This window comes from Stegostoma tigrinum, chromosome 12 (assembly GCF_030684315.1).
Source record: "Stegostoma tigrinum isolate sSteTig4 chromosome 12, sSteTig4.hap1, whole genome shotgun sequence".
NCBI lineage: Eukaryota > Metazoa > Chordata > Chondrichthyes > Orectolobiformes > Stegostomatidae > Stegostoma > Stegostoma tigrinum.
The window spans coordinates 78,716,588-78,729,399 of record NC_081365.1 but is presented as its reverse complement, the minus strand read 5'-3'; the positions used below and the strand labels follow the sequence as shown (position 1 = coordinate 78,729,399).

The 12,812-nt window shown below is 46.2% G+C and overlaps 1 protein-coding gene across 9 annotated transcripts in view; it reads right to left on the bottom strand.

The window, feature by feature from the left end:
- LOC125456764 (MAP7 domain-containing protein 2-like) overlaps positions 1–12,812 on the bottom strand; it is a 135,684-nt gene that overhangs the window by 118,263 nt on the left and 4,609 nt on the right. For 3 of the 9 annotated variants that reach the window (XM_059650480.1, XM_059650483.1, XM_059650481.1), the window contains exon 2: positions 4,948–5,052. The exons of 3 other annotated variants lie outside the window; for them this stretch is intronic. In XM_059650480.1, the coding sequence (XP_059506463.1) occupies positions 4,948–5,052 (105 nt within the window). Of the gene's footprint in view, positions 1–4,877; positions 5,057–12,812 lie in introns of those variants that run through there. 3 more of the 9 variants (XM_048540156.2, XM_059650482.1, XM_059650484.1) reach the window with 3 other exon arrangements.

The window sequence follows — 12,812 nt, the reverse complement described above, 5'->3', positions numbered from 1 at the left end:
GCACAATTCTCAAAAAACAGGCAGTAAAACATCCAACAGAGGGGCTTCCTGCCCCAAACATCACTTTTGAGTTAAGTGTCAAAGCTCCCGGGGCTCAGGTAAGCTCAGAGAGGGTAGAGCTCGCTTCCGGTTGTCTGCCACTTTAACACACCACCCTGTTCCCGCGCCAACATCTCCAGCTTGCTACAGCGTTCCAGTGAAGCTCAACACCAGCTGGAAGAACAACACCTCATTTTCCACTTGGGGACCCTACAGCCCTCCAGGCTCAATACTGAGTTCAGTAATTTTAGTGCTTACACTCTCCCATGTCCCAGCCCCCAACCCCACACACCAAGCCTTGTTGTCACACAAACTACCAATTTTTGGTCACTAACAGTCCCCATTACCATCTGTTCACCCTCCCGGCCAGATCGCTACCCACTCCTTTGTTTATCCAACTGCTCTTCTCTCTCTTTAAGCCCGAAATGTTAACTCTGAGCTTTCTTCGCAGATGCTGCCAGATCTGTTGAGCTTTTCTGGCATCTTCTGTTTTTGTTCCTGATTCGCAGCATCTGCAGTTCTTTCAGTTTTTATCAGTGATGGGCAAGTTGTTGGAGGGGATTCTGAGGGACAGGATTTACATTTATTGGGAAAGGCAAGGACTGATTAGGGATAGTCAACACTGCTTTGTGTGTGGGAAATCATGTCTCACCACCTTACTTGAGTTTTTTGAAGATGAAGAGGATTGATGAGGGCAGAGCGGTGGATGTGATCTATATGGACTTCAGTAAGGCACTTGGGAAGGTTCCCCATAGTAGACTGGACAGCAAGGTTAGATCACATGGAATACAGGGAGAACTAGCCATTTGGATATAGAATTAGTTCAAAGGTAGAGACAGAGGGTGGAAGGGTCTGGGCCCAAAACGTCAGCTTGTGTGCTCCTGAGATGCTGCTTGGCCTGTGTTCATCCAGCTCCACACTTTGTTGTCTTGGGTAGTGGCGGAGGGCTGTTTTTCAGACTGGACCTACAGTGAGCCACAAGTATTAGTGCTGGGTCCACTACCTTTTGTCATTTATATAACATGACTTGGGTGGGAACACAGGAGGTACGGTTGCTAAGTTTGTACATGAAACCAAAATTGGAGGTGTGGTGGACAGTGACGAAGGTTACCTCAGAGTACAATGGGATCCTGATCAGATGGGTTGGTGGTCTGAGCAGTGGCAGATAAAGGTTAATGCAGCTACATATGAGGTGCTGCATTTTGGAAAGGCAAATCAGGGCAGGACTTATACTCCTAATGGTAAAGTCCCGGGACGTGTTGCTGAACAAACAGACCTTGGGGTGCAGGTTCATAGTCCCTTGAAAGTGGATTCGCAGATAGATGGGATGGTGAAGAAGGTGTTTGGTATGCTTGCCTTTATTGGTCAGTGCATTGACTATAGGAGTTGGGAGGGTCATGTTGTGGCCATACAGGAGAGTAGTTAGGCCACTTTTGGAATACTGTGTTCAGTTTTGGTCTCCCTGCTATAGGAAGGATGTTGTGAAACTTGGAAGGGTTCAGAAAAGATTTATAACGATGTTGCTGGGGTTGGAGGACTTGAGCTATGGGGAGAGGCTGAATGGGCTGGGGCTATTTTCTCTGGAGTGTCGAAGGCTGAGGGGTGACCCTATAGAGGTTTCTAAAATTGTGAAAGTTATGGGTAGTGTAAATAAACCAGGTCTTTTCCCTCGGGTAGGGGAGACCAAAACTAGAGGGTATAGGTTTAAGGTGAGAATGGAAAGATTTAAAAGGGGCCTAAGATGCAACTTTTTCACACAGAGGGTGGTGCATGTATGGAATGAGCTGCCAGAGGAAGTGATGGAGGTTGGTACAATTACAGCATTTAAAAGGCATCTGGATGGGTACATTGATTAGGAAGGGTTTAGAGGGATATGGGCCAAATGCTGGCAAATGGGACTAGACTAATTGAGGATATCTGTCGGCATGGACATGTTGGGCCGAAGGGTCTGTTTCCAAGCTGTACAGCTCTATGACTCTATAACATGCCTCACAACTGTCCTCAAATTGGCAACATTCGACTCAAACTCTCAAGAAGGAACACATATTTCTGCAGCACCTTGGGCTGCCTCAGGATCGATACCGCAAAGCATTTCACAGCCTTCGAAAAGCAACACATTTGACAGCGTGGGGAATGCAGAGATCGAATTGAGCACAGCAATCTCCCACAGACAGCAAGGTGATAATCACTAGGAATCGAGGTTAGTCGGGTCACTGGTGGAGGGGTGGGGGAATTATTTGAGAGTCCACCCTTCCCTGCTGTGGGCAATAAACTTCCAATCAGGACAAAACCCCTGGAGGGGACCGGCAGGGTCTGGATTCACAGTGGACTCTGACATTGCAGTCCTGAGCCACAGCCCCAAACCCTGCCCTACTGTCACCCAGCTGGGACCTGTCATTCATTCATTATTTCCTCTTCAACCCTAGACCAAGTCACATGGCTGTACAGCATTAGATCGCAGCAGGGACGGAGTGCGTGTGTATGCGTGTGTTTGTGGCTGGTTGGTGGCTCCAGCGAGATGTATTCACAGCCCAGCCACTAGGGGGCAGCTTTGTGACATCTGCCTGCCTCAAGGATGAGGGACAGCATGGCCTGGAGAAAAGGAGGGGGAGAACATCCTTATCTTGTGCCTCCCCAGCCCACACATCTTAGTTCACGGGATGTGGGGCATCTCCAGCTGGGCCATCCTTAGTTGCCCCTTGGAGGAGGTGGGGGGTGAGATGCCCTCTTGAACCGCCTCGTGCTGCAGCTTGACCCACAATGCCCATAGATAGGGAATTCCGGAGAAAACCGTAAGAGAGGTTTTATTCACCACTTGGTTTCATGTTAGAAACCTGCAGTCTTTCATTCCCCACCGAAATCATGACGTGGTGCTGTCAACCCAGACAGCGCCATCCTTGCAATCAAGCATAACCTATGGCCCGCTAAGGTGGTGGCCACTATAGGTACTGCAGCTCAGCGCTGAATTAATTAATCGCCAAAATTCATCAAAAAAAGTGTAAATAAATAATATCTGTAAAACAGGGAAATAAAACCGTGAAAATGAAAACTACTGTGAGCAATGAAGGCTTTGACAGACCAGACATGTCAGGTTTCTCCGACAAAACGTGGTCAACGCTCAAAAGGTCAATTCTGAGATAAGTTCAGTACCAGAACACACCATCTGGGATTCGTGTCCTTTTATTGAGAGAGGCCGCTGACCTGCTCACGAGGAGATGCAGAGACAAGGGGTGGCTGGTCACGTTGCACAGCAGCAGACTCGGAAGTAAGGGAGGAAACGGCGAGACCCCCTTGCAGGAACATTTGCATCATCTCTAACTGCAAGTTTGGTGCCTGATGACTTGAGGGGGGCTGTTGTTGCACCTTTGTTTAAGAAAGGTTGGCAGGAGAAACCAGGGAACTATGGACCTGTGAGCCTGACTGCAGTCGTGGCTAAATATTTGGAGGTGTGTACAAAGAATAGGATTTATGGATATTTAGAGAGGCAAAATTAAGGATTAGTAGCATGGTTTTGTGCAAGGAAAATTGTGCCTCACAAACTCAACTGAGTTTTTGGAGGAACTTACCAAAATGATTGATGAGGGCACAGCAGTAGACATTGTTTACTTCGACAAGGATCCACGTGGCTGACTAACTGGTAAAGTTAGGTCACACGGGATTCAGGGTGAGCTTGCAAATTGGATTCAAAATTGGCTTAATGGCTGGAGCTGAGAGTGATGGTGGAGGGTTGCTTTTTGGATCAGAGGTCTATGTCCAGTGGTGTCCCACAGGGATTGGTTCTGGATCCTCTTTTATTTATCATTTATATAAATGATTTGGATGAGAATATGGAAGGTATCATTAGTAATTTTGTGCACGACACCAAAGTTAGTGACGTAGTAGACAGTGAAGAAGGTTTTCTAAGATTACAAAGGGATCTTCATCAAATGGGTCAATGGGCTGAAAAATGACTTATAGAGTTCAACCTGGATAAATGTGAGGTCTTGCATTTTGGTGCAACAAGCAAGGGTAGGGCTTATACAATTAATGGTAAGGTCTTGGGTAGTGTCGTAAAACAGAGGAACCTAGAAGTACAGGTACATAATTCTTTAAAGTTTGCGTCACATGTAGACATGTGGTTACATAGAACATAGAACATTACAGCACAGTACAGGCCCTTCGGCCCTCGATGTTGTGCCGACCTGTCATACCAATTTCAAGCCCATCTAACCCACACTATTCCATGGACGTCCATATGCTTGTCCAATGACGACTTAAATGTACCTAAAGTTGGCGAATCTACTACCGTTGCAGGCAAAGCGTTCCATTCCCTTACTACTCTCCGAGTAAAGAAACTACCTCTGACATCTGTCCTATATCTTTCACCCCTCAATTTAAAGCTATGCCCCCTCGTGCTCACCGTCACCATCCTAGGAAAAAGGCTCTCCTTATCCACCCTATCTAACCCTCTGATTATTTTATATGTTTCAATTAAGTCACCTCTCAACCTTCTTCACTCTAATGAAAACAGCCTCCAGTCCCTCAGCTTTTCCTCGTAAGACTTCCCTCCATACCAGGCAACATCCTAGTAAGTCTCCTCTGCACCCTTTCCAAAGCTTCCACATCCTTCGTATAATGCGGTGACCAGAACTGTACGCAATACGCCAAGTGCGGCCGCACCAGAGTTTTGTACAGCTTCACCATAATCTCTTGGTTCCGGAACTCGATCCCTCTATTAATAAAAGCTAAAACACTGTATGCCTTCTTAACAGCCCTGTCAGCCTGGGTGGCAACTTTCAAGGATCTGTGTACATGGACACCGAGATCTCTCTGCTCATCTACACTGCTAAGAGTCTTACCATTAGCCCAGTACTTTGCCTTCTGGTCATTTAAGTCGTCATTGGTTAAAAAGATGTTTAGCACGCTTGCCTTCATTGCTCAGTCCTCTGAGGACAGGAGTTGAGACGTCATGTTGAGGTTGTACAGGATATTGGTGAGGCCTCTTCTGCAGTACTGTCTCCAGTTCTGGTCTCCCTGTTATAGGAAGGATATTATTAAGCTGGAGAGGGTTCAGAACAGATTCACCAAGATGTTGCCAGATATGGAAGGTTTGAGTTACGAAGAAAGGTTGGATAGGCTGGGACTTTTTTTCAAAGGAGTGTAACAGGTTGACAAGCAATCTGACAGAAGTTTATAAAATAATGAGATGTATAGGGAGAATTAATGGTAGCTGTCCTTTCCCTAGGATGGGGGATTTCAAGAATACAGGGCACATTTTTAAGGTGAGAGGAGAGATTTAAAAAAAGACACGAGAGGCAATTTTTTTATGCAGAGGGAGATTTGCATGTGCCATGAACTTTCTGAGGAAGTGACGGATGTGGGTACAATTACAATTATAAAAGACATTTGGACGGATATAGAAATTAGGAAAGGTTTGGATGGACATGGGCCACGATCAGGCAGGTGGGACTCGTTTAGTTTGGGATTATGGTCGGCACGACTGGTCTGTTTCTGTGCTGTATGCCTCTGTGATTCTTTAAGTGAACACTCAAACTTGTGATAGCATCAACCACCCTGGAAGGGTTACAGAACAGCTATCTTGGGCCAACTCAAAAGTCACTGTTGAAGCATTACAGAAAGTCAACAGGTCAATGGAACCTTGTCAGTGGGTACGCCAAGGGTACAGGCCTTGTGTAATTCACTCATCATCAGCATGATAGCCCATGTAAGTGATGCAGGTGGTGTGGCCGGATCCAGAACACAATATGTGTAAGGTATGTGGCAGCAGATGGTTAGGAGATACCGCACCCCAGGATCTATACAAAGTTAGTGTGACTGCAAACACCCATTGTAGTCACGTCTGGATGGTGTAAATTGTGTTCACTGTGGGTCCAGGGATCACAGGCTTACTGACGCACAAGGGTGTGGTCCCTGTCCATGACATCATCATGACAACCGTAGACCACACAAGAGCACCATCAGAAACCCTAGGTGTGCTTTGGGGTAAGATTGTCCAGCTCTACAATGCAGGTCATCAGTCAACAAGCTAGACAATAGTTTAACCCATTACAATACCCATTCTGAATGTGGAAATGTTATTTGTTTTTTTCTTAATTCATTCATGGGATGAGGGCACCACTGGCCAGGCAGCATTTATTGCCCATCCCCAATTGCCCAGAGGGTAGTTAAGAGTCAACCCCTTACGGTGGGTCTGGAGTCACATGTAGACCAGATCAGGTAAGGAAGGCAGTTTCTTTCTCTAACGGACATTAGTGAAGCAGGTGGATTTTTCCGACAGTCGACAATGGATTCACGGTCATCATTAGACCCTTCATTCCACATCTTTTCAAAACTGAATTCAAATTCCACCATCTGCTGTGGCAAGATTCAAACCCAGGTCCCCAGAGCTTTAGCTGGGTCTGTGGGGTAACAGTCCAGCGATAATACCACTCAACCTCTCCTTGTTAGACAAACCTCTCCTGTTACTCACTGATACTCGCAGCAAATGCATTATAAAAACAGAGTATAGCATTTGTGAAATATTTTGGAATCTACTTTTATAAATGTTATGACCAAAGCATATTTTTAAATAAGAAATTAAATGGTGTATGTTCTTGTCCTTACTGAAGGAGGGGGCGGGTAAGAATTATAATACATATTAAATTGCTAATTAGTCACGAAGAATTGAAATAAGTGCTGTTGCTGAGCAGTGACAAGTGTTGTTTGAAGCCTGCATCACATTGAGAAAAAGGACATACTCCCCCATCATTCCTCAGCTGATAATGAACTGCTCTGTAGGTGTAAGGAGTTCAATACACACCTCAAAGCATCAGTAATTCATAACTTCCTCACTTGTAGCCATTAAGGTTTGATTAAGTAATAATTCACCAGGTCCTATTACTGGTAAAGGACAAGTTGACAGTTAGCTCTCTGTGCACGAGTCCTGTGCGGTCGACTTTATGGTGAACAAAATGTTCAGATGTACAAGCAAGGTCACGATTTAAGAGCAAGGTGGGATCAGGATTATGTCAGTCACAGTGTATTCCCATCCCTGACTGATGCTGCTAGGGTGAATTTAGCTTCTATCTCACAATTACAACAACGTGTTCCAGTTTGCCTGAAACGCTTCCAATAGCTTGCCACCATCTTCTCGGGGGGGCGATTAGGAACGGGCAATAAATGCCAACTTATCCTGCCAACCGACAAATTAATGTTTAAAAAGCAGAAAACCTTCATACGAGGTTATTTGGAGGTCATTGCATTGAACCACAAACACCTTGAGAGCAATGAAACTGCGATTTTTTTTCACAGCGGAGGTTCCTCCCTTGAAGGGGATTAATGAATCAGGACTTCTCTGACAATCCAATGGGCTCTTGTTGTTATTTTTAAAAAAGGAATTAACATTTGCCAGCAAACACAGGGAGAGATTTAACATAGCCATGATACTCCCTTATTCTGGGGGAGAAATCACCATGGGGTTTGTTGTCAATGATAACTTTCTGAATTAACTCATGGGATGTGGACGTCCCTGGCTGGACCAAAATTCACTCCCCATCCCTAGTTGCCCTTCAGAAGCTGGTGCAGTCCATTTTGTGTGGGTTGACCCTCTATGCCCCGAGGGAGGGAATTACAGGATTTTGACCTAACGACTCTGAAGGAATGGCGATATATTTCCAAGTCAGGACTGCGATTGGCTTGGAGGGGAACTTGGAGGCGATGGAGAGCCCGTGTCACTCATTTTTAGACATTTATAATCTCGACGTTTGCTGTGGGTTTGATTCCAGCTCCAACACGAGACTCACCACAAGTGTGTGACTCACTAGACTCCCAAAGCCCAGAGAATCAAGAGAGAGTACAGCATTCTATTAAAACATAACAACAATGTTCTTTTTCAAATGTACAGGTAACAAGGGCCCATAAACCTTATTGGCCGGGGTAAAAATGGCTGCAACCATAGGAGGGACGTTGGTATCATTTTGTTAACCAGGACATCAGTCCAGCTATCATTCACATTCTTCCCTTACAGAAGCGGCCAAAATCCATTTAGGCCACGGTGTCTTGTCAAAGACACAAAGCTTCTAACAAGCAATGCACTTTAAATAAAGCCGAACATATAATCTCAACGGAGAGCAAGCGAAGTTCAACTCTTTATCCCTCCCGTCATTCTGTCCTACTCACTGTATGAAACATTTCTACAGGAGCAGAAATGATAGAGAGGACTGCAATGTCAAGGCCAGGATGCAATTTGTAACACAAGTTACGAAATGCAGTGGGTGTATTATCCTGGGAACCTACGAGACCTTGAAACATTGCCCACTATTATTGGTCACACGTTGGCTGGCGCTGGATTACCTCTGTAATACGGAAACTGGCTTGGATTGCTGTAATAACCCTGACAGGAAAGGAAAATCATACCTCGGGACTCATTATGCATAGTTGCACCATAAAGTCCTGGCAGTCTCCAATCAAACTGAAAATGTCCATAAAATTTTGTCCATCAGTCATAACTGCTTTGCTCAGCACAGGTCCCAGATAATGTCTCGGTCACACACACATATTTCCATGGAAACCACTGCACTGCTTATATACTTAGCAAATTTCTACCGTCATCCAGTGACCAAGGGAGTAAAAACGGTTACAAAAGAACAGCCCGAAGAGCTGCGAACCCTGGAAATCAGAAACAAAATCAGAAACTGCAGGAGGAACTCAGTAGGCCTGGCAGCATCTGCAGAGAGAGAAAGCAGAGTGAACATTTTGGATCAAGTGACCCTTCCTCAGAACATCTCCCAGCCATAGGAATGATGTTGTGAAACCTGAAGGGGTTCAGAAAAGATTTACAAGGACGTTGCCAGGGTTGACCTATAGGCTGAATAGGCCGGGGCTATTTTCCCTGAAGCAGCGAGGCTGAGGCGTGGCCTTATAGAGGTTTACAAAATCGTGTGGGGCATCAATAGGGTGATTAGCCAAGGCTTCTTCCTTTCTTTTATGAAGAGGTTGTGGGCCGCCACCAGCGAAACCCCACCCCCAAAGTAAGGACGTCCAGGCCAGACCCACCACACAGCTAACGCTGAAGGCCCCTGCATCTCCGCCACAGCAAGAATGGACAGATTGGACCCACCAAGTTGCCAATGCTGAAGCCATCGCCACTTCCCTCGCCACCCGAAGCCACTACCATGCTGCTACAGCAATGAGGAACAAACTAGAGCTACCGCACTACGACCCCGAGAGGCGTCACTGCACCGCTGGCAGGAGGAAGCGACCAGACCCACCAACGGCGAAGCCTCAGCCACAAGGAACGGACATCCGGGTCTACCAGACTGCCACCACCGCCACAGCACATCCTCACAACAGCCTTCCTCCATCACAGCTGCGGATAAGAATCTGCTTCGAATCCCAACACGGCAGGCGGTGGAACTTGGAAGTCAACAAATATCTGGGAATGAGGCGTCTCACCATGACCATGGACCCATTGTTGGAAAACCCCACCTGGTTCACTAATATCCTTTAGGGAAGGAAACTGCCATCCTTACCTGATCTGACCTACATGTGACTCCAGACCCACGGCAATGTGGTTGCCTCTTAACTGGTCTCTGGGCGATTAGGGGTGGACAATAAATGCTGCCTGGCCAGTAAGGCCCTCACCCCGTGAGTGAATAAAAAGTAAAGAAAAGGTGAACTTTGCTACAAAAGGGAAACAACAGGAGAAAGGAGAATGCGGCCAGGCAGGTAAGTGGGTGCTGGAGAGGATGGGGCACAGAGCCTGAACACCTCCTGCTGTGCCATTTCGGGCTTCATTCCCTTTTTTGTTTGATTTTTGACCGTGTTGAACACAACTGAGTGGCTTCCTCAGGCAATCGCAGGCAAACACATCCTGGGCTCCAGAGTCACCTGAGCTAGACCGGGTAAAGTCGGCAGATTCATCTTCCCTCAAGGACTTTAGTGAACCAGTTTCTTGGCCTCCATTATCAGGAATGGCTTTCAATTCCAGATTATTTTATTATTAATTAATTAATTGAATTCAAATTCCTTCAGGTGTCATGGTGGGTTTTGAACCTGTGTCTCCACGTCATTACCTTTATCCTCTACTATTAGCCCAGTGACATCAACTTCTTACCATTGCCTTAGTCATCAGGAAAGTCTCTGGTCTGGTAAATGATTGGGGTCTAGTAGTAGTTGAATCAAATGTTCTCAGGGCTCAGTCACTGTCGTGATGTTGGCAGCTATTCATGGTAAATTCATGGAGAGAGTTTTCTCACGGGAGATGGTCAGTCATTTGTGTGGTATGGACTTGCACAGGCTCCCTACAGTGTTTGGCCCATAAAGTTCATACTGATTCTCCAAAAATCATCCCCACCCAAACCCAACCCCCCTACCCTCACCTTGTAACCCTGCAGTGATCATGGCTAACCCAACCTAGCCTGCACATCCCTGGCTACCATGGGGCAATTTACGATGGCCAATTCACCTAAATTTGCACATCTCTGGGTTGTTGGAGGGAACCAGAGCAGTCAGAGGAAACCCATGCCAAATGGCCTACTCTTGGCCCTATATGACATTACAGGTGTACGCACAAAAGAGGAGCAACAGCAGGCCATGCAAGGCATCCTACGTCACACTGAGGTTGTACGGAACGTTAGTGAGGCTTCTTCTGGATTGGTTGCCCTGTTACAGGAAGGATATTACTAAGCTGGAGACAGTTCAGAAAGATTTACCAGGATGTTGCCAGGATTGGACGGTTTGAGTTACAGGGAGAGGCTGGATAGACGGGAACTTATCCTCGCTGGTGCATAGGAGGTTGAGGTGCAACCTTATAGAGATTTATAAAATCATGAGGGGTGTAGTTATGGTGAACAGCAAGGGTCGTTTCCCTAGAGCTGGGGAGTTCAACATTAGGGGGCATGTTTTTAAGGTGACAGGAGAAAGATTTAAACAAGACATGAGGGACAACATTTTTACGTGGCGAGTGGTTTGTGAGTGGAATGAACTTCCTGAGGAAGAGGCGGATGTGGGTACAACTACATTGTTTAAAAGATGTTTGGACAAGTTCATGAATAGGAAAGGTTTGGAGGGATATTGATAAAGCTTAGGCAGGTGGGACTAGTTTAGTTCAGGATTATGGTTGGTGTGGACTGGTTGGACCAAAGGTCTGTTTCTGTGCTGTATGCCTCTATGACATGATCAACACTGATCTGTTGAGTGGTTCCCCATGACACTCTCCCGCCTATCTCCCAATAATCACCAATTTCCTTGCTAGTGAAGAATCTCTTCACCTCTACCTTAAAAATATTCAATGGCCCTTTCTGCACAGCTCCTGGTGTAAGGGAGCTCCAAAGACAGAAGACGCCCTGAGTGAAACCTCATTCTCTATTGTAAATGGCAGCTCCCTGTGTTTAAGCGGTGTCCAGTTTTGAAGAGGAGGGGTACCCAAAAGATAACTAGGAACCTGAACATGACAAATTGTATTCCCGGTTCACAAAAAGGCACTGAGTAATGGATGTCTTCATCACCACAGTACATATTCTCCGAATGTCTGCTGGCGTACTTTCTGATGCTGCTTGGCCTGCTGCATTCATCCAGCTCTACGCCTTGTTATCTCTACTTTCTATGCCTGTTGTGTTTGTTGTTGAGATGGTGAAGAGGAAAACATTAAGTATTAGAGTCATCGATATGTACAGCACAGAAACAGACCCTTCAGTCTGACTCGTTAATGCTGACCAGATATCCTAAACTGAATTAGTCCGATATGCCAGCATTTGGCCCATATCCCTCTCAACCCTTCCTATTCATGTACCTATCCAGATGCCTTTTAAATGCTGTAATTGTACCAGCCCCCTCCACTTCCTCTGGCAGCTCATTCCATACACGCACCACCCTCTGTGTGGAAAAGTTGCCCCTTAGGTCCCTTTTATCTCTTTCCCCACTCACTTTGAACCTATGCCTTTTAGTTTGGACTCCCCCAACCTGAGGGAAAGACCTTGAGTATTCACCCTATCCATGCCCCTCATAAACCTGTATAAGGCCATCCTCAGCCCCCAACACTCCAGAGAAAACAGGTCCAATCTATTCACCCTATAACTCAACCCATCCAAACCTGGAAACATCCTTGTAAATCTTTTCTGAACATTTTCAAGTTTTACAACATCTTTCCTACAGGAGGGCAACCAGAATTGAATGCAGTATTCCAAAGGGGCTGAACCAATGTCCTGCACAGCTACAATGATCTCCTACTCCTGTACTCAATGCACTCAGCAATAAAGGCAAGCATACAAAATGCCTTCTTCACCATCCAGTCTACCTGCAACTCCACTTCTGAGGAACTACGAACCTGCACTTCAAGGTCTCTTTGTTCAGCAACAGTCCCAAGGACGTTACCATTAAGTGTGCGAGTCCTGCCCTGATCTGCCTTTCCAAATAGCAGCACCTCACATTTATCATAATTAAACTCCATCTGCCACTCCTCACACTGTGCCAAATGGGTCAGACTTTGAACTGATCTAGCAACTCAATACTGCATATCTGTGAGACACTGTGGCCCATCAACAGCTGCAGAATTGTACTCCAGCACAATCTGTAACCTCATGGCCCGGCATATCCCCCACTCAACCATTACCATCAAGCCTGGGGGTCACCCTGGTTCTAAGGGAGAGTGCAGGGGGGCATGACAGGAGCAGCACCAGGCCTACCTGAAAACCACCTGGTGAAGCCACCAAGCAGGACTACTTGTACGCCAAGCAGCAAGTGATAGACAGAGCTATGCGATTCTCTAAGCAACGGATCAGACCTAAGCTCTGCAG